Here is a 19938-nt window from a genome sequence, read left to right as displayed (position 1 = left end):
CAATAGACAAATATGGGAGAAAGAAAGAAGAAGAAAAGAGAGGAATATTATCTATCTATCTATAATACATTTACAGCCACCCCTTCGGGCCTCCCCACGTGCCCTTCACCATCGAGTTGTAGTACACCCACGGGAAGAAGTCCTTCTTGAGATGATAGAATGCGCGACGCGGAACCGCCTGGTCAATGCCAAACAGGTTGCCGAACGTCTCCTTGGGCTGCCCACCGTACTTGAATTCTGCCAGCAGAACCTTGCCGTACTCCGTCAACAGCGGGCACGACGCATACCCGTCGTACTCGGCGTCGGGCGCCTTGCCCTCCATGGCGAGCATCAGGTTGCCCACCAGCACGGGGGCCTCGGCGGTGATAGCCGCAGCCGTCTTGGAGCACGGCAAACTGGATGCGTCGCCCGCGGACCACACATTGCCGAACTTCTTGTGGCGGGTGGTGAAGTCGTCGACGTCGACGAAGCCGGCCTCGTTAGCCAGCGGGCTGTTCTTGACGAAGCCGTGGGGACCCATCTTGGGCACCACATGCATCAGATCGAAGCGCTTCGTAACCTGATCCTTGGTCTCGGCGCGCGCGAAGGTCGCGTTGTTGCCGTCGACGGAGACCAGGTCATGCTGGAACAGACCCTCAACACCACGCTCCTTGCGCAGCGCCTCCAGCGTCGCGCTGTACTTGGGCACCGCGAACATGGACGGCGTTCCCGTGGCGAAGCTGATCTTGATAGGCGACTCGGGGGAGTGCGCCTTGTACAAGCCCTGCTTCTTCCAGTGGTCCAACGCCAGCCACATGATCTTCTGGGGCGCGCCGGCACACTTGATCACACCCGCGGGTTGCGTGAAGATGGCGTCTCCCTTGTTCATCTTGCTGATGTTGTTCCAGACCTTGTCGACCGTCTCGTAGCCGAAGATGGAGGACACGGGGGCGTCGGGGTTCGCGAGGGCCTCGGGGAGACCCTTGATGGCGTCGTAGTTGATGGTGATGCCGGGCACCACGACGAGCTGCTCGTAGCCGAGGGTGTCGCCGTTGCCGAGCGTGATGGCGTTCTTCTCCGGGGCGAAGGTGCCCACGTTGGTGTTGTAGAATTTGAGCTTGGGGTCGAGCAAGCCCTTCAGCTGGCTCTGGAGCTCTTGCTTGGTCTTGAGGCCGCCGCCGACTAGCGTCCAGCCGGGCTGGTAGTGGTGGAACTCGGCGGGGTCAACGACCGCGATATCATCCTGGGCGAACTTCCCCGACCGCAGGAGCTGGTGACTGATGGTGAGACCGGCCGTACCACCGCCGATCACGACGACCTTGTGGTTTCGGGCGGCCGTGCTCACTGGCGAGGCCGACGCAAAGCCCCTTTGGGCCTTAAGCGCCGACCGCACAGCGGGGGCAGCTGTGGAGGTGACGGAACGGCGAAACATTGGAACTGAGTGAGTCACCTGTTGCAAGAAACAAAAACGACGTAGAAAACACACCAAACAGGGGTGGGATCAAAATGAGTCAATGTGGAGGGGAAGAAAAAACATTTAAGCTTCTCGAGCTTGCTGCACAATTGCATGATTTGCATGATTAGCCCGATTCGCCATCCGGCTGACTCAGCTCTCGGCCGTCAATCGGCGATGTTGCCAGCATTATTGCCCGATCGGGACATCCGAGTTCGGGCTTGGCATCCGCCCCTGCCCAGTGAGGTCATTTCCCCAAGAGTTTTATAGTGCCTGGATTGCCAATACCAGCTACTCGGGGCGAAATCATCAACTCTGGTCATGGCTTGTGGGATTAACTTTTAATACCACTTCTAGATGGGTGTCCCACGTTACGACTCGCTGTTTTGGAAAGCGGCCGACGCGTGAGTCCTGTTAGGACATAAATTGGCCCATCAACCGGGGATATCAATCGGCGAGTACAGTCTATACGGAATATACGGTCCACCCAATGAGAGATTCTTCAAGAATCAAACCACCCATGCTCCGGAATATTCCGTTCTAGAGCCATGGTTCATGTTAAGGGGGGGTTTGACGGGGTTTGATAGTGTGAGATTCTTTGAAGTTTCCTGTTCTGTATCATTTGGTGTTATATGTCTTCATTAGTCCACTTGAAATGTTACTAATTTCCTTAACTGTTATAATCACATTCTATAAATAATCACCGCATTTTGATCTCTTCCGTTATAGCCCCATGTGGGGCACTACAAATAAACATACAAATCGGCGATCCCTAATATCCAAGGCTGGATCAGTGGACAGACGCGTTTAGTCTAACTTATGCGGGGTTTGGAATCCCCATCACCTAGACGTGCCATATACTTGACACCCGAACGAACCGTAAGTTTAGCCCTTGCTCCCATGCCATATTTAGTAAAAGCGTCGGTTTATCAAAGAGTACCTGTCAAACAGGCCCACCCACCGAACACTACGTCTGTGGAGTTTTGCAAATGTAGTACTGTGCATGAGCTAGAAGCACCCCACGGACACAGATTATGTAGTTTCCAGTGGTGTCTGGTATAGATCCTTGGATTGGTGAAGTACTAACTCACATGGAGTGATGTCATGCTGGGGAATCTGCCTCCAGATAGTTCTGGGGTTATCCCAGTATGCACATGATCTTCACACTATGTAGATAACAGCCGTCTTGAATCCGGGAAATAGAACAACTGACAAAGTCACCAGTGTGTATAGAATTAAAGTCCAAGCCACCGCACGGCTCACTTCACAAGATCAGATGTTCAGCAGGATCGTAATATCTTACATGGAGTGAAGCGGTAGAGTAATCACTAATGTTTAGATTGGGGGCTGGTAAGCACTATTTATGGACTTGCCCTATGTCTGACCAAGATTATCCACAGTTTTCTCCAGGTTCAATACTTACTATGCATTCTCATCTATATATTATGTAACTGATCTGCGGGTTGGTCTGAATTATAGTTCCACTTCTCCATACTAAATCATATGTAATACCTCATTACTCCCAACCTTAGAGCTGACCCATAATTGATAATAGTTTGCAAAGAGCAATGTCATAGAATTCCATCATTGCGAGACTGCGTCCACTACATCCGTATCCACACCCTTATCAACAGACAGACAGTAATAACTCACAAGCCCTATCTCTGCCAGTCCAACTCACAAAACACGTACAAAACAGACATCAACCAGCATATTCCACTAGTAATTACCACTGGATGGCTCCCCCTAATAAATCCCCCACTTAATCTTCCCAGCCCTACCGCCATTCGCCGCAGGCACATCGCAATGGAACTCACCCGACCCCCCCAGTCTGCCGTTCCCCTCAGGATCAAACCGCTTGATCATCTCATTAATCACATCGATGATATCCTCGTTACCCACATAGTAGTTCAGGGAACCCTCGCCGGCCGCCTCTTCCGTGCCAAACCGGCAGCTTCCGTGCTTGGCTAGTTCGCGCTGCGAGGCCCCCGAGCTGGTCCAGTCTCCGCCACCGGAGATGTTGTCTGCTAGGGTCTTGCAGTCGGATGTTTTGGGGGAGCCGCCGGACACCTCGTTTGTGTAGGTGGATTTGTTGCAGTGGTTTTTGGCGGAGACGAGGAGGAAGGTGGAGAGGAAGGCTGTTAGGTGGGTGGTCTTCATGGTGGTGGTTTGTTTGTTCTTAGGGGTGTATATTGGTTTTCTTGGAATGGGTGTTGAGGGGAGGTCATTGGAATCAGACGGGTACTTATAGGTTTGACCTGTAATGCAGGTTTGCGATGGTTTACCTGCTGGTCGTGATAATCTTACGGTCTGTGTTGACTTCTAGTTGGTGGGTAGAGACTTGTTTGATGATGATCGGTGATGAAGGAAGTAGTGCTGATGGTCTGAATTATTCTTACGTCTGTGGCTCGATGATAGTCATGGATCATCTCAAAATACTTCCTCAATTTGAATGTCTACTTTTATCACACTGGAATCACACTGGGACTGCTATTGCACAAGGCAAAGAATACCACTCGGCTACAAAAGATATGTAGAGATTTCTGAGCTCTGCGAGTATCTTTTATAGTCATCTTATTTCCAACATTACATCAAAATGCCCCCCCCCCCCCCCCCCCAACTCCTCTCTCTCTCTCTTTTACATTTTGGTTCTGGGGTCCATAATGTAGTCACAACAATTCTCTATAAGTCCTGTTTTAGAGTGCCGAAAATCAGGTCCTGACTTTTCCCCTACAATCTACAGATATTCCATTTTATGTCCCATTGCAGCGATTCGGAAAAGTCTGTTACAGACCACTCATGTTTCACCGCTAAGCCTCTGACTGTTGTATGAATAAACGATAGTACCACTCTGCTTGAACAGGGCAATGTATCAATAACTGGAGATTGACTATATAGGTAGGTCGTCCATATTCTCTTGGCTTTTTGCTCTTTTCAACATTTATTGCTCCAACTGTGCATACTAATACTGTGCATGATGCCATCATTCGTAGTTTCATATGTACTATAACATGACTCGCCACACTTGGTCGGAATACCTGCAGCTCAGGCTTCCTATTAGGGGTAGACTGTAGTCGATCTATCTTCCTTCCGCCCGCTCTCTTTTTCAGTGGTAGCATGTATCATTTCTGGAGGACAGTTCCAGCCAAAATACCTTATACTGGATTTGGCTATTAGTCTTAGACAACTCTTACAAAAAAGTATACACTAGACGTTGAAGCTGCATGCATACTGATGACCAATCTAATAAATGTCTTGGCCTGAAACCCGAAACTACTAAATATACAGTTGTGTCACGAGGCTCGGGATTTAAATAGCAACGTGGCTTAGAGTTTACATTTAGATCTGATTATTTATACTCCGTACTCTGGGGTATAGATCGGAAATTATTATGTTTTAAGACTTGCATACTACGGGCAAAGCACGAGAATAATCGATTATCGCTTGTATACAGCCCGATGATGTTTACTCCACCCGTCTCATGTTGTAACCCAGGTGAGTTAGCAAAGACAGTAACATATAGTAAACAACACCTTCATTCATCTAAAACATGGGTAGCCTAACACCATGACTCAAAGCCCTCAATCAGACAAAATCTCCATTAACGCAATCCAAGACTAACTCCTGCATGATCCACATTCGTCTGACTAGCATCAACGTTGCAACCGAGACTAAACCCATCCCCACCACCAGCAAGCAGCCAAGCCAATAGTCCATATTCTCACCGAACAAACAACCGGAATACGATATAAATCCCACTACCTGACAGGTCCAAACCCCCCCCACACCAGGCGCCCGCCCACAAGGCGCAGAACCACATTCGCGCGCCCAGACCAACCGCCGTCCAACCAGCCCCTGCATTAGGGACGACTAGTCAGATCGTCAGCCTTAAGGCCCTTCACAAGGCTGCGCCCGCAAAACTCACCGCCGTGTCCAATAGGGGGAAAGAAAAACCCCAGTTCCAGCTGCAATATGCGACCCCCTTCGTATTTCTTGTCACTTGCATATGGTCTAAGCCACGCCGCGCGGGGAGGCTATATAGACGGTGGGATCCAGCTTTCGGGAACGATGGGTCTATGCTTGTTACCTTTTTGTTCCTGTTGTTAGGTATAACCTGGAGATATAATGCCACGATCGGTCGATATGGATCCGTTTGGTCCTCTGCCGCCGAGGCATCGGTTTATCCTGTGCTTCGATGGCACGGGGAATAAATTTGCGGGGGATGAGTCTGATACCAATTTGCTGAAGATCTATCGTGTAAGGGACCTATTTTTCTGTCTCTTTCAACAAGTACAATGAGGGAAGGAAATACTAACCGATTAGATGCTCGACCGCACCAAAAGCCACCAATACCACTACTACCAGCCCGGCATCGGCACCTACGTCAACGCCGACAACTTCGACAGCGACCCCAACCTCTTCCAGCGCTTCAAAGCCTCCTGTCGCAAAGCGGCTGACGCCGCGCTGGGGTCGTCCTTCGACAAGCACGTTCTGGGCGGATACCGCTTCCTAATGCACCACTACACACCCGGTGACGAGATCCACATGTTCGGCTTCAGTCGCGGGGCGTACACGGCGCGATTCCTATCCGAAATGCTCGACTATATTGGCTTGCTGCAGCCGGGAAACGAGGAGCTGATTGCGTTTGCGTGGAGGAAGTTCTCGCGCTGGCAGTTGCGGCGCGGGAGCGATGAGGATGAGGAGACGCGCATGCTGTTCGAGTATATGAAGGCGTTTCGGGAGACATTTAGCTGGCCGGTTGAGCCGGTGAGGTTTTTGGGGCTGTTTGATACCGTGAATAGCGTGCCGATGTTCGAGGGCCCGTGGATGGGCCGCAGTCAGTTCCCGTATAGTTCGCGCAGCAAGGCGAGGGTTGTGCGCCATGCGGTGGCTATCAATGAGCGGAGGGCGAAGTTTCGGCAGGACTTGGTGTCGCAGGGACGGCCGCGGGGTGTTCAGCGGACATTTTCGTCAAGGCTCTGGCATGAGGAGAACGCCTTGAATGGAGAGGGTGAGAGGTTGCTGAACGGGCATGCTGAGGAGGAGGATAGGGGGCAGAAGTCGGATGATTCTTCGTCGGAGGATGATGACGAGACGATATATCGCGCGCCGCGGCGGCGGTCATCGACCCGTTCTAGCTTGCGGCTTTGGACTGGTTCGCCTATTGTTAAGACGCCGCGTCAGTGCACTGCGACGGACCGACTTTTCTCGCCTCTGAGCATGCCGACGCCTGAACAAAAATTTCCCCGGAGGCAGGATGTCCAGGAGGTGTGGTTCGCTGGGGAACACGCTGATGTTGGCGGCGGGTGGGGAGTCGATACCAACGACCCGTGGCCGTTGAGCCATATTCCGCTCGTGTGGATGGTCAAAGAGGCGCAGGCAGCAGGCGTCGAGTTTGATCCTGTCAAGTTAAAACGATTCGATTGTCAGGAGTCGGTCGACGAAAACCGCAGCCGGAAATTCAATGCCAAAAATCGGAGCAAACGCCCTAGACACGGATTCCACGAGGTCCTCCATGAGACGATGGCGCGGGGCATCGTGCATGATAGTCTCAGCTATGGCGGTGGTCTGTCGAACATCTCGACCTTCATATGGCGACTCATGGAGTTTCTTCCGTTTCGTCGCATGGATCTCCGGCCAGATGGCTCGTGGGAGCCGATTTCGTGGCCGCTTCCACGGGGTGAGGTGCGGGATATCCCGGATGATGCCCAGATCCATATCTCTGTGATCCAACGGATGGAACGAGATCCCACCTATCGGCCTGGGAATGTTATTGTGGGGGGTGGGGGGAGGGGTGTGAAGCGCGCACCGGAAGAATATGGTATTGGGGAGTGGAAGGCATTTCGCCATGAAGGAGATCCAATCCGGGGGACATTTGTGCGCAAGAGGCCTAGTACATTCTGTGATGATGCGAATGTGTGATATTGCTGGGTTTGATGGTCTTCTGGAGTTTGTTGGAGTTATTGTACACAAGGGACAGGGGCATGATGTAAATATATAATGGTTTATTGGTAGTCTCTTAGACCTCAGGTATCGCTTCATCCTCTCTGTACCTATGAAATGGCCCAACTTGTAGAAGTGGGTTTGCGTCCTAGCAGGGGTTCTTCAAGCCGTGATTGAAAGCCTTCTGTAGCCACTAGTCCTCTGTCTTAACATGGCCCCCTTCTTCCAAGATGGTTTGAATGTAAATTATTCTATATAATAGACTACTGGCAGTAAACATTACTGTTTCACTTATAATAGTTCAACCCACACTATATTACCATGCAGATGAAGATGTCACTATGCACCACCAAAGCCCTGGACCCATATTGATAGCCATATATGACTGGAATATTATGTGGCCTCCATCAGGCTTTTAGTTAGATAGAATGGATGTCATTGCAGTCCATGAGCTATGATTCATATCCCATATTTTCACCATGTTTCGAGTAACTATATGAATTTCTTTATAATTCTATGTTTCTCACTAGAGTCCAACCACAACACTGTTTTGATAATTGGAGTGATATTAGTTTTAGAGGCCAGATCCTGTCTGCCAGTGCCCAGTCGTGGATAATCTTGCATTCATCGAGTCCTATCACTCGATCACTGTGGTTAACAGACAGATGTCTACCGTTGTTCTTCTTGTCACTCGATCTGAACAGGGCTCTTCTCGATAATTAACCACTATCCTATATCACCATCTCTACATGCTCCACCAGATGAGTCCAGCATGTCCATAATTCACCATATCTCAGCAGACTTGACCGGTGATAAACCACGATCACTGTATAACTACAACCACAGATTCAACCATTTCGTTGGCTATAAAGTCCTCCATCTCCCCTCTCCTATCCTCTTGCTCTCTTCTCTCCCATCCTCATCCTCATCCTCTTCCCTCCGTAATCATCTCTCTTCTTCCTCATCCCGTACCTCTGACAATCATCCTCTGCTCCAACAAGCATCTCGTCCTCCAACCTTAAATAAACCCTCCTAACTACCCAACCTCCAACATGAAGTTCATCCACGACTTCATCATCTTCCTCCTGGCCTTCCTCTCTCTGGCTCTAGCCTCCCCTCTTGCCGACCATAACTCCGCCGTGGCCGAGCTCATCGACGCCGAAATCAAGACCGGTGAAGTGAGCAGCATCGAAGCCGCGCCCGGCGCCGTCACCATCATAAACCACCTCCGCGTCCCCGTCTACCTCTGGTCCGTGGACACCAAACAGGGCCCAATGATCACCCTCGAGCCTATGTGGGGCGCCCACAAGGAATCCTACCGCTTCAGCCCCAACCCCAACGGCGGCGTGTCCATCAAGATAGCGGCCGGGACTCCCGACATCAACAACGTCTTGCAGTTCGAGTACACCCGCACCAACGACAAGATCTTCCGCGACATGTCGACCATCAACCTGCGTCCTGGATCGGAGTTCGTCCGCAATACATACGCCCTCATCCCCGATGATGAGAGCAACTGTCCCATGGTTGAATGCAGCTCTGATGACTGCCCCGGCGTCTACCACAAGCCCAACGATGACCACGCCACCTATGGCTGCCCTGTCGGTGTCAATATGAATCTCATGCTTGGATATTAGTCCGCCAATCCTCTTTGGTCTCTTGTCGGCTGGCATTGATGGCTGGCCTTGATTGATGGGTCTTTTATTACCGATGTTGTTTTTTCGACTGCCTTCGGGCTCGCTTGTTGTGATCGTCGAGACTTCCCTTTGGGTTTGGGCAATCTACTAGTTAGATAGCTGGTCTTTGACAGTATCACATCATTCTTCATTGGTACAATTCCATTGTAGTAGCGAGGTAGTAGCGATGTAGGCTATAGTATTATGTAGTGCTGGATCGCTGCAACTAATTAGTGTATATTTCTGTTGTTTTCAGTCTAGTCGAACATTAAAACTTGTACACAAAGGAAGTCGCCAGTCCAATGGGGTTATCCAGAAGTGCTGGATGGAAGAGTAAACAATTAGGGCTTTGAATATAAGGCAGGCCGGCAGTCAACCATGGTACCTGACTAACCCACACTGATTATTTCTTGAAGAATCGACAGATCTGGAACTTCTCTCCTCGCACGGTCTAGACTTCATGATTTCCCTCAATTCAAACATCAATTGACCGATGTCATAATCCCTCAAGAACAGCCCATCGCCGAGTTCCTGCCGAGTTTCACCCAGCTGCCGCTCGGGCCGCGACATCAGGACCATGGATAGCTCGTTCTATCAAACCCAATTGCTGGCCAAGGATAGAAATATGTTGTCTCGTCCATGACATCATAGACATATGGCGATGGCTGATCCACGAGGTTCCGATAAGATCCTGATCTTTGCCTTGACTAGGGTGCGTTTTGGCCATTGGTCCCGGGTTATCGACTATATCAATAAGATTTGCTACGATATATCGATATTTTCGGGCTCTTATACGGGAACCACCATTGCGATCATTGCAATCATTTGGCAATGCCATATCAATGAGAATTCAGTCCCGGGTATGCCGAAGTGGGGAAAGGACGGTGACTCAACGGATGAAGTTGCCATCACGAAGTTGCCATCACGGCCCGAAAAACCGGTTCTGATGAGGCATTTAGGGGTTCATGGATGGCTCTGGACTCCATTCCAGTATCTATAGATTGATCAGTATCTATAGATTGATACAAGACAAATCAAGCATGGGGATGCGGCGAAAACCCGGCATATCTCGGCATTGATATAGAGTTAACAATGACGTCGAGAGTTTGATCCCTCCATAAGAAGCTCTGCGTTCCCGTACAAAACTCTTTTCTACAATTGAAACATCCCATCTTCTACGGTAAACATGTCGAACCCCATGGAGGACCGCCGAGGTTCTGTGGACTCCCGCGTCCTGCGTTTACATCGCACCGAAACTCGAGCAACTCTCAGCGAAAAGGGCGTGCCCGAGACCCCTCCTCCTCTAGACTTCAACTACCCCGAAGCTGGTCGCGATGACTACCCTCTCTTCCCCGAGGAATATACCCTCGAGACCGACACGGGTCTCGTGCCGGAACGAACGCTCACGGAGATCCGCAGCCGCGTGCCCACGCGCCGTCCGTCGGATATAGAAAAGATCCCGGAGGAGGCCGAGTTTGTCACCTTCACCACCAACGACCCCGGAAACCCGCTAAACTGGTCGAAATTGTATCGGTGGTACGTAACGATGGTGGCATCGGGCCTGGTGGTCTGCGTCGCATACGGCTCCTCCATCGTCACCGGCGGCCTTGGTCTCATTGAGGACAAGTACGGCGTGTCCGAAGAAGTAGCCATCCTGACTTGCTCCATCATGGTCTGCGGCTTCGCCGTCGGGCCGCTTCTTTGGTCACCCTTGTCTGAGATCATCGGCCGTCAACCCGTCTATATTATCTCGCTCGGTCTATACGTCATCTTTAACATCCCCTGCGCGCTCGCGCCCAACATAGGTGGTCTCCTCGTCTGCCGCTTCCTCTGCGGCGTCTTCTCCAGCTCCGGTCTCTCCCTCGCCGGCGGCACCATCGCCGACGTCTGGAGCATCCAAGACCGCGGCATGGCCATCGCCTACTTCGCTGCCGCGCCCTACTGCGGCCCCGTCGTCGGCCCCATCGTCTGCGGCTGGATCAACATCGGCTCAGGCCGTCTGGATCTCTTCTTCTGGGTCAACATGGCCTTCGCGGGCGTAGTCCTCCTCCTCGTAGGCTCCATCCCAGAGACCTACGCGCCCGTCATCCTCAAACGGCGCGCAGCACGCATGCGCAAAGAAACTGGCGACCCGAACATCATCACCGAGCAAGAAATCCAGAAACTCACATTCCGCGACATCGTCCGCACCAGCCTCGTCCGCCCCATCACCATGATCCTCACCGAGCCCGTCCTTGACCTCATGTGCATGTACATCATGCTCATCTACGCCCTCCTCTACGCCTTCTTCTTCGCCTACCCCGTCATCTTCGGCGACCTCTACAACTACAACGACGGCCTCATCGGCCTAATGTTCATCCCCATCCTCATCGGCGCCGCCTTCGCCCTCCTCGTCACCCCGCTCATCGAGCGCCAGTTCCGCACCATCTGCGCCCGTCGCGATCCCACACCCGAAGACCGGCTTATCGGCGCCCTCGTCGGCGCCCCCTTCATCCCCATCGCCCTGTTCATTCTCGGCGCTACCTCCTTCAAACATATCATCTGGGTTGGCCCCGCTTCCTCCGGCATCGCCTTCGGCTTCGGCATGGTTCTTTGCTACTACGGCGTTAATAACTACATCATCGACGCTTATCACAAATACGCGGCGTCTGCGCTCGCTGCAAAGGTCTTTCTCCGCTCGGGTGGCGGCGCTGCCTTCCCGCTCTTTACTACACAGATGTATAAGAAGCTGGGCCTGCAGTGGGCGTCGTGGCTGCTGGCGTTTATCTCCCTGGCTATGGTGTTGATTCCGTTTGTGTTTTACACTTATGGAAAGCGCCTGCGACAGAGGTTCACAAAGAATTAATTTTAGACTTGAGTTTTGTATACTATGGCATAGTTGTTTCAATGGGGGGGGGGGGGGGGGGGGTGCTGTGAGCATCTTCTTGCTTATCATCGCATATTGTCACATCATAATATTAGTCTCTTATACATATATTTAGAACAATATAAACGCATTGAATTCTCTATCCCAACAAATCCATCAATCGCCATGAGAATTCACTGAATCCAATCCAAATAATCGAACCCCCAATCCTACTGCTGCTTCTCCTGATCAACAGTAACAACCTCCCCAGCAGCAATCTTCTCACTAACCTCATCCTTCGCCTTCAACGACTTCTCCAAATCAGGCCGCGCCTTGACCAGCAAATCGGCCACCATACGGGCGAACACCGCCCGCCCGGTGGGGCTCAGATGGACCTGGTCATTCGAGTTGAGGTCGTAGCTGGCGGAGCCTTCCTTGCCGATCTTCTGCACGTAGTTCCTGCTGGCGGTGTTCAGGTCGATGAAATCCACGCCGGCGGCCTTGGCGGCTGCGATGGCTTTCTCGCGCTGTTGGGCGAGGCTGTCGACTAGGATGTCTTTTTCGAAGGAGCGGACTGTGAGGGGGGTTATGAGGATCTGTGTATATTAGTTGGTGCTCTTGGTCGGGTCTTCGGTCAAATATGATGGAGAGAACAATGAAAGAGGGAAAACATACCGGCGTCCCCCCAGCCTTCTTAACATCCAGCGCCATATTCTTCAAATTCTCCTCGAACCCATGCAGCGAGATACCCGAATTAACCTTATGGTCATTATGACCAAACTGGATCGTCACGATAGGCTCGTGGTCAACCTTGAACTCGGTCGTGTTAGAGATCACCTGGTCCCACAGGCCCTCCTCGCGGTAAGAGACAGTCGTCGCACCGCCCTTGCCCCAGTTGATGCCGTTGTCGGGGTGAGACGTCAGCGCGAGCAGGCCGTCGCCCCAGCCGGTGTTGGAGGCGACGGTGGAGTCGCCGACTAGGAGGTAATAGGGGGGTTTCTTGGTGTCGCCTCTGTTGGGGTCGATTGCGTTGGGGGCGTTTTCGGGCGTGGTGATTACTATGCTGTCGTCTAGGGTATCGTGTTCTGGGATGGTGATTTCGTCGGTGGTGCTTCCGGGGGCGAAGCGTGCTTCGGCGTGCGCTAGGGACGTTGCCAGGAGGAGGAAAATGCTAGATTTCATGGTGGATGGATATGTATATTTTCCTGTCGTTTCGTATATTGAGATACTGGTGCTGTTATGAGTGATGGATGAAAGATAATTCTGTCGCGAGAGGTGACAGACGGGTCATATATAATATTTACTATCTCAGCCTTTGCGCACCCAAAAGATGCCCCCACAGGACCCTTCCTACTCAGTCCAATTCGTATACGATCGACTTCCTAGCCTTGCGAAGGTTAAAGGAACGCCAGCGGACTCTGCAGTATAACAACCCCATTCGGTGAATGATAATCGCCCCGCTGGAAGGCTGTAAACAGGACGCCTTAGCGGAAATATGGATCGTGATCGGCACGAATCCGCTCCATCTTGGCAGTCAGGATCAGTGCGTGGCAGGGTAGGTTTTGAAGGATTTGAGTGGACAGTTGCGTGTCGGAAGTATTTATACTCCGTCTTCGCTGGAGTTGCGGGTTACAGTCAGAGCACTATAATCAGATAGGTATAAACGGGGAGAGAAATGCGCAGGGTCGGTTGTCGGATCGAGAAGTATACCGACAGGAGGCGCCCGCTAACTAAGCCTCGATTCCTGCAGGGTCTAAGAATCCTTCTAGGAGATCAACATGCGTAGCCTTGTTCCATAGGCTATGACAGGTACAAGTGCCCGAGTACCCGATTATGTGGCTCAATCATCTGAGAGGAGTTCGCCATGCTATTAATGTGGAGGATCGGTGTCATGCTTGGCTTATATTTGGCTCGGTTGTCGTACCAAACCGCGATTGTTATCCACGGCTTAGCCCCCACGACCGGGCCGGGGCTTTCTCTCTGGGTTTCCAGCCCACTGGTGTCGATGTTTGGTCAGGAAGAGATAAAGGGTTAATTTCGTAAGACAGCGCTATGGATGCAGTACACCCTGACAGGATCCATGTACGCGCCGATTGAATATCTTTTGGGCCTAACCTCTGTCCTAGTGAACTTCGGGGCGCACGACACTCCAGTCTGGCATGACTATTGAACTGTACTGCTCTCTAAAGAGGGGTCTCATGCGTTTCATACCCCTGTTCGCATCCTTCAAGGGATGTGGCATCACATCCTTGTGTGTTTGGTCGCATCATCCAGGTAACATGTGTTGTTCACTTCTGTGATCAACATGCCTATGAAAAGCTGAAATTGGACATGGCGGATGATTTTCATATTGGCAGGCAATGTGCTGCTCGTCTATCAGCATGCATGTCCCGTTCCATAGACGGCCAGTTCTGTTTACTCAGAGATGACGGCTGTGGGGACTAGGTCCACCATCTCGGGCATGACCGGAAAATCAAGCCGACATTTTGCTGGAAGATGTTCAACAGGGAGTAATTGAACAACTCCCAGTCTGCGTCTGAACAAATCCAATGAATTCAACTGTCCACCATAAGACGCTACCAATCGTGTACCATTTCCAACAGGCCAGAAGAAGGTGTCTGTCTCTTGATGAGTGTCAATGAATTACAACGTGTCGATATAGTCGCTGAAGTGGCCATTCGCCTGTCATCTGCAGCACATCCAATGGCGTTGATCGGAAGACAGTGCATTTGTAGGTCGACGGCGCCCGATTATCGATCGTCCGCTTCGGCGAGGCTATCACCTGCCTTTACCCTGCACCCGAACATTGTGTTCGTTTTCATCTATTCCACGAGACAGTTCTCCATCCGTCCAACATAGCGTGAGACGCATGCTGTGATCAAAAGTTGATGCCCTCAAATACCCCAGCCCAGACGGATGCCATCCCGTCTCAGATAGGCCCCCTTGCTCTCGGAACGGACCGTTCCACCTTCCCTTTATCCATGGAAATCTGACACTTCGATTGGCCTTGGATGACTTGAAGATTGCCTCAAATACGGTAAAAGATAATTCCTTATCAGACTAAACCACCAGTTGATATCAGGGGACACCGTGAATGGTTTGATATATTTCGCGACGTCAATCAAAGCGTTATATATCTTGGGTCGTCCTGGATGCAGCATCATTCAGCTCATGCTAATCATGCAGTAGCAAATTATAGTCGGTGTGCTCTGACATTATCTGCAAGGGCATGATCAATCTTGTCGACCATAGTTAACGATTGCAGACCTTCTCATCCCCAAAGATCCATCAGATGTTGGAGAGTAGATAACACGCTAGTCCTTTTTCGGAATTCTAGGCAGAAAGGGTCACGTGGTCTGGTGCCTGACTCGGGGATGTGACGGGCCAATCACAGCGCGGCGAGCATGCAGCCACCGACATGGGGGGCCTAATCGCTCAGGCCCAGACACGAGAGCAACAAGCGGCAGTCACGAGTATTTATACGAACACCATGTCGTCTTCTCCGGTGGCTTCTCTCTGCTCGCGCAGACTCAATTTGCTTCCTATCTGTCGTTGCTTCGTTCCAATTCCACCGACATAATGTCGTCCAGCTTCAAAGACATCCACGTCACTGCGAGCGGGTCTTTCTCCGGATATACCCAAGGTTGATACGGTACACACCAAAAGACGCGCAAACTGAGCTGACCAAGACAGCGGAAATTTCCAAAATCGTCAAGAATTTGGGGGGATCATACCTCTACGGGGTGGAAGATAACTGTACCCATTTCATCACCAATCAGAGAGAGGTCGACCGGAAGAACTCCAAGTGTGGGTGGCCTATCTGTGTTCAGCTCTCATGCAAGCATACTGACAGCCCTAGACATCAAAGCGATCAAGGTCTACAACTGCGAGATCGTATCCATCGACTGGTTGATCGAGTCACAAAAGGAGGGCAAGCCTCTGGCCGTCGACGACTACGCACTGGGCATCAGCAAGGACAAGGTCGACGGGAAGAACAAGGCGAACGGCACGAAGGAAAGCCCGAAGAAGAAGCGTACGCTTGAAGAGGTCCTTCACGAGGATGTAGACGGAGACGATGATGAGGATAGCGCCCGCAAAAGAGTCAAGGATGCTCAGACAGTCGGCTCTAAGAAGTTGAATATCCCCGTGGACGAGGCGTGCTTTCTAACCAGTAACTACCCCTGACTGACACGAAACACCGCCATCGGACGTTGCTGACAACGCATCTCGCGCCTAGACCGCTCGGTGTACATTGATGACGAGGGGTTGATCTGGGATGCCGCGCTGAACCAGACCGTGGCAGCCGCCAACAATAATAAGTTCTACCGCCTTCAGCTGCTGGTCGACCCCGCGGGACAGACCTTCTCAACGTGGACGCGCTGGGGCCGCGTCGGTGAAGTCGGTCAAAGCGCATTGCTAGGCGATAACGCCCTGGAGACGGCGAAGAGGGAATTCGAGAAGAAGTTTAAAGCCAAGTCGGGCCTGTCGTGGGAGAAGCGGCTGGACCCCCCGAAGAAAGGGAAGTACACTTTCATCGAGCGCAACTACGAGGAGGACTCGGACGGCGAAGATGACGAGGCAGGGGGGAAGAAGAAGAAGGGGGAGGAGGAGAAGCGTCCGCCCGTACAAAGCACCCTGACCGCGCCCGTCCAGGACCTCATGTCGTTCATCTTCAACAAGAAACACTTCATGTCCGTCATGGCATCCATGTCGTACGACGCATTGAAGCTCCCCCTGGGCAAGCTGAGCAAACGCACCCTCCGCAACGGGTTTCAAATACTGAAGGACCTGTCGGAGCTTGCCGGCAACCCTGCACTGGCGCCGCTAAAGTACAACAGTTCGTGTGCGACGGCGATGGCAGACCTCAGCGATCAGTACTTCACTACCATCCCGCACGTCTTCGGCCGCAACCGACCGCCCGTGCTGAACACCGACGCGCAAATCAAAAAGGAGATCGAGCTGCTCGAGGCCCTGACCGAGATGGAGGTCGCGAACACCATCATGGAGTCCAAGCGGGAGGATAACATCCACGAGCTGGACCGGCAGTTCCAAAGCCTGGGCATGGAAGAGATGACAGCCTGTAAGTTGGCTCGACCCCGGTACACTCGACCGCACTAATATGGACAGTGGACCACACGTGCACCGAGTTCCAAGAGTTGCTCAACTACCTCCAGCAATCACGCGGCTCGACGCACCGCATGGGATACCAGGTACCCCCAACCAAACGCATTCCTTCCAATCCACCACACATCAACTAACTCCAGCAGATAATCAACATCTTCCGCATCGAGCGCCAAGGCGAAACCGAGCGGTTCGAATCCTCCCCCTACGCCGACCTCAAAAACAGCAACCGCCGCCTCCTCTGGCACGGATCGCGCAGCACCAACTTCGGCGGCATCCTCAGCCAAGGCCTGAGGATCGCACCCCCCGAAGCCCCCGTCAGCGGCTACATGTTCGGCAAGGGCGTCTACTTCGCCGATATCTCGAGCAAGTCCGCGGGGTACACCTGCTCCTACAACAGCGGCGGCACGGGCCTGCTACTCCTGTGCGACGTCGAACTGGGCGACCCCATGCTGGAACTGAACGATTCCAACTACAACGCCGACTCCGAGGTCAAAAAGGCCGGCAAGTACGCTACACTCGGCCGCGGCAGCTCGATCCCCGGCGCGTGGACGGACGCCGGCTGTGTCCATGATAGCTTGCGGGGGGTGCAGATGCCTGACTCGTCGGTTGCGACTGCGGCTAGGAAGGGACCCAGTGGGCTGTGCTACAATGAGTATATTGTGTATGATGTGGCGCAGATTCGACAGCGGTATCTGTTTCAGGTGAAGATTAACTAGTTGTGGCTCACTTCAGTTTTTTGAGGCATTGGGAGTTACTGTACATCAGGATGGGTATAGCGTTGCTATTGCAGTCCATTCATTATTCAATTTCTAATCTTGTTCTTGAGCGACAACATTGTAGGACAGGGTATAAATCTATCTAGAGCGCAGTCTAATATCTATCTATCTAACATGAAAGTTTAAAGGGTCATAAGAAAGAACACAACTCAAGCGCTGTCTATACATAACTCAAGCCCCCCTGCGAGGCGCGCCGCGTCCTCTACCGCGGCCTCCCCGCCCGCGACCACCACCACGCCCACGCCCACCAGACTTCTCAATCCCACCACGCGCATCTCTCCCGGCACCAGGGCTCAACGCATCGCGAGTCTTGTTTCTCGCACCGCCACGACCAGACCGCGGGGCCAGACCATCGCCGTCCAAGTCGCGCGCACCACTCCCGTAGTTGAACCCAGGAATGCCCTTCATGCCCATCTTGCCGACGACCTTCCGGTCCATGACAGGCGGCTCAGGACACGCCATACCCTTCACAGCGAGCTCGTTCGCAACCTGCACCAGACCGGGCTTATCCAGCCGCAGCGGCTTCAGGAAGCCCGAGCCAGCCAGGAACCCGACGTAGGACGAGTACGCGCGCTGCTTGGTGGACTCCTCGACGCGGTGCATCGACGAGGCGACACCGTTGCGGACCTTGGGGGTAGCCGCGGTGGCGTGCACGGCGTCGGCCTCGGGATAAGGCTTGATGGGCAGGTGGCGGTTGTTGCGCAGGAAGAAGGATTCCGGCTCGGTGAGGAGCACGATGGCGCGGCCGTCGGAGCCGGCGCGCGCTGTGCGACCCACGCGGTGAACGTATTGCTCGCCGGAGGCCGGGATACCGACTTGGATGACCAGGTCCACGTTCGGGAAGTCCATGCCGCGGCCGATGACGTCGGAGGCGAAGAGCACGCCGGCGCGGGCGTCCTTGAATTGGGTGGTTGTGCGCGTGCGCGCGCTCTGGTTGAGGCGCGAGTGGATCTCGAAGACGGGGAGGGTGGTGAGGCCTTGGGAGAAGGCGCGGGCCATGAGTGCGACGAGGTTGGCCGTTACGCCGAAGACGATGATCTTCGCGTTGGTGCGGGCTTCGCGCTCGAGGAGCGCGGCGAGGGTGTTGAAGGTCGACCCGACGTTGTCGATTGGCATGTGGTATTGCGGGACGCGCTCGTGGGTGGGAGCTTCGTCCTTGGAGATTGTGCAGAGGGTGTGGTAGCCCGGGTTGAGGACGACGTTGACGACGTCGCGGACGCGAGGCGGGACCGTCGCGGAGAAGCACATGCCTTGCCATTTGGCGCTGGCCTTGGAGGGGATGAGCTGCAGGATGGCGCGGATGTCGGCGAGGAAGCCGCTGTCGAGCATGGTGTCGGCCTCGTCGAGGACGAGGGTGCGGATGTGAGCGAGTTTGCGCGCGGGCGCCGCCTCGGACAGGTAGTCCTTGAGACGGCCGGGGGTGGCGACGAGGATGGAGGGCGAGCCCTTGAGGAAGCGCGAGAGGGCGGAGGCGCGCGCGGTGCCGCCCACAGCGATGTGGCACTCCAGACGTTGGGCGAGCGTCGCCGTGAGCTGGTCGCACGACACGGCGATCTGCTGGGCAAGCTCGCGCGTCGGCGTCACGATGAGGATGCCGACTTGGCCTGGGGGCGGCGCGTGGCCGTGCAGCAGGCTGTGGAGCGCGGGGAGCAGGAAGGCCAGGGTCTTGCCCGTGCCGGTCTTAGCCTGCACGAGGCAGTCGCTGCGCCAGGTGGGGAGCTCAGTCAGGACGCGGTGCTGCACCGGCGTCATGGACGTGAAGCCCATCGCATCGATGGCTTTCAGCAGCTGGGGATCCAGCTTGCCGGCCATGCTGGCGTACGGCGGGGTGCCATTGTCGGGGGAGGAACTCATCAAGGTGGTTCCGGGGGTTTCAGGTGGTAGGGGGGGTGGTAAAGGATGTGCAGCTCATGTAGGGACGCCGGTCATGTTCTTCTCAGTCTATCGTGTTGATCGACGACAAAATGAGGAAAAATTGATAAAAAAGAAAGCAGAGACTGCTGGGATTAGGTAAGCATGCAGCGATCGGCAGGCATGCCAAGGCGCTAGGCCATATCGGGAGTGTACAGCTGACTCAGCGACTAGGATAAACCCCTGCATTATGACCCTGCATTATGATTCCTGGATGCGACGATGTTTCGCATG

General features: G+C 53.3%; 9 protein-coding genes across 9 annotated transcripts; 4 read left to right on the top strand and 5 right to left on the bottom strand.

The window, feature by feature from the left end:
* Positions 1-29: 29 nt before the first annotated feature.
* Positions 30-1502, bottom strand: P168DRAFT_293019 (NAD(P)/FAD-dependent oxidoreductase). The gene has a single exon (XM_024837723.1). It carries the CDS (start codon positions 1409-1411, stop codon positions 71-73), a length of 1341 nt encoding a protein of 446 aa, XP_024689769.1. The 5' UTR covers positions 1412-1502; the 3' UTR covers positions 30-70.
* A 1676-nt stretch (positions 1503-3178) lies between these two features.
* P168DRAFT_284707 (uncharacterized protein) lies at positions 3179-3592 on the bottom strand (the record flags this gene model as incomplete). Its single annotated transcript, XM_024836146.1, has 1 exon — positions 3179-3592. One exon carries the CDS (start codon positions 3590-3592, stop codon positions 3179-3181), a length of 414 nt encoding a protein of 137 aa, XP_024689768.1.
* Positions 3593-4085: 493 nt separating this feature from the next.
* Positions 4086-4617, bottom strand: P168DRAFT_59687 (uncharacterized protein). The gene has a single exon (XM_024842039.1). The coding sequence runs from the start codon at positions 4549-4551 to the stop codon at positions 4243-4245; it is 309 nt and encodes a 102-aa protein (XP_024689767.1). The 5' UTR covers positions 4552-4617; the 3' UTR covers positions 4086-4242.
* Positions 4618-5557: 940 nt separating this feature from the next.
* P168DRAFT_321590 (T6SS phospholipase effector Tle1-like catalytic domain-containing protein) lies at positions 5558-7354 on the top strand (the record flags this gene model as incomplete). Its single annotated transcript, XM_024840486.1, has 2 exons — positions 5558-5689; positions 5756-7354. 2 exons carry the CDS (start codon positions 5558-5560, stop codon positions 7352-7354), a joined length of 1731 nt encoding a protein of 576 aa, XP_024689766.1.
* A 1073-nt stretch (positions 7355-8427) lies between these two features.
* Positions 8428-9009, top strand: P168DRAFT_321589 (uncharacterized protein; the record flags this gene model as incomplete). Its single annotated transcript, XM_024840485.1, has 1 exon — positions 8428-9009. The coding sequence occupies one exon, from the start codon at positions 8428-8430 to the stop codon at positions 9007-9009; it is 582 nt and encodes a 193-aa protein (XP_024689765.1).
* Positions 9010-10229: 1220 nt separating this feature from the next.
* Positions 10230-11893, top strand: P168DRAFT_329886 (MFS transporter; the record flags this gene model as incomplete). The annotated part of the gene is made up of 1 exon (XM_024841525.1): positions 10230-11893. Exon 1 carries the CDS (start codon positions 10235-10237, stop codon positions 11891-11893), a length of 1659 nt encoding a protein of 552 aa, XP_024689764.1. The 5' UTR covers positions 10230-10234.
* Positions 11894-12123: 230 nt separating this feature from the next.
* P168DRAFT_321587 (acetylesterase) lies at positions 12124-13075 on the bottom strand (the record flags this gene model as incomplete). The annotated part of the gene is made up of 2 exons (XM_024840484.1): positions 12124-12489; positions 12569-13075. 2 exons carry the CDS (start codon positions 13073-13075, stop codon positions 12124-12126), a joined length of 873 nt encoding a protein of 290 aa, XP_024689763.1.
* Positions 13076-15395: 2320 nt separating this feature from the next.
* P168DRAFT_312969 (putative poly(ADP)-ribose polymerase PARP) lies at positions 15396-17884 on the top strand. The gene is made up of 6 exons (XM_024839616.1): positions 15396-15536; positions 15587-15700; positions 15753-16064; positions 16131-16973; positions 17021-17103; positions 17161-17884. Exons 1-6 carry the CDS (start codon positions 15473-15475, stop codon positions 17731-17733), a joined length of 1989 nt encoding a protein of 662 aa, XP_024689762.1. The 5' UTR covers positions 15396-15472; the 3' UTR covers positions 17734-17884.
* An 80-nt stretch (positions 17885-17964) lies between these two features.
* On the bottom strand, positions 17965-19647 carry P168DRAFT_312968 (DEAD/DEAH box helicase; the record flags this gene model as incomplete). Its single annotated transcript, XM_024839615.1, has 1 exon — positions 17965-19647. One exon carries the CDS (start codon positions 19645-19647, stop codon positions 17965-17967), a length of 1683 nt encoding a protein of 560 aa, XP_024689761.1.
* Positions 19648-19938: the final 291 nt, after the last annotated feature.

This window comes from Aspergillus campestris (genome assembly GCF_002847485.1).
Source record: "Aspergillus campestris IBT 28561 chromosome Unknown P168scaffold_12, whole genome shotgun sequence".
In the NCBI taxonomy this organism is placed as follows: domain Eukaryota; kingdom Fungi; phylum Ascomycota; class Eurotiomycetes; order Eurotiales; family Aspergillaceae; genus Aspergillus; species Aspergillus campestris.
The sequence above is the reverse complement of the archived record's forward strand: the minus strand, read 5'-3'. Positions and strand labels throughout refer to the sequence as shown.

Bases quoted from the DNA above. Each gene is read 5' to 3' on its own strand.
- P168DRAFT_59687 (XM_024842039.1), bottom strand. From the start codon at position 4,551: ATGCTACCACTGAAAAAGAGAGCGGGCGGAAGGAAGATAGATCGACTA.
- P168DRAFT_312969 (XM_024839616.1), top strand. From the start codon at position 15,473: ATGTCGTCCAGCTTCAAAGACATCCACGTCACTGCGAGCGGGTCTTTC. The intron at 16,065-16,130 runs GTAACTACCCCT...TCTCGCGCCTAG, and splicing joins CGAGGCGTGCTTTCTAACCA to ACCGCTCGGTGTACATTGAT. The intron at 17,104-17,160 runs GTACCCCCAACC...TAACTCCAGCAG, and splicing joins CGCACCGCATGGGATACCAG to ATAATCAACATCTTCCGCAT.
- P168DRAFT_293019 (XM_024837723.1), bottom strand. From the start codon at position 1,411: ATGTTTCGCCGTTCCGTCACCTCCACAGCTGCCCCCGCTGTGCGGTCG.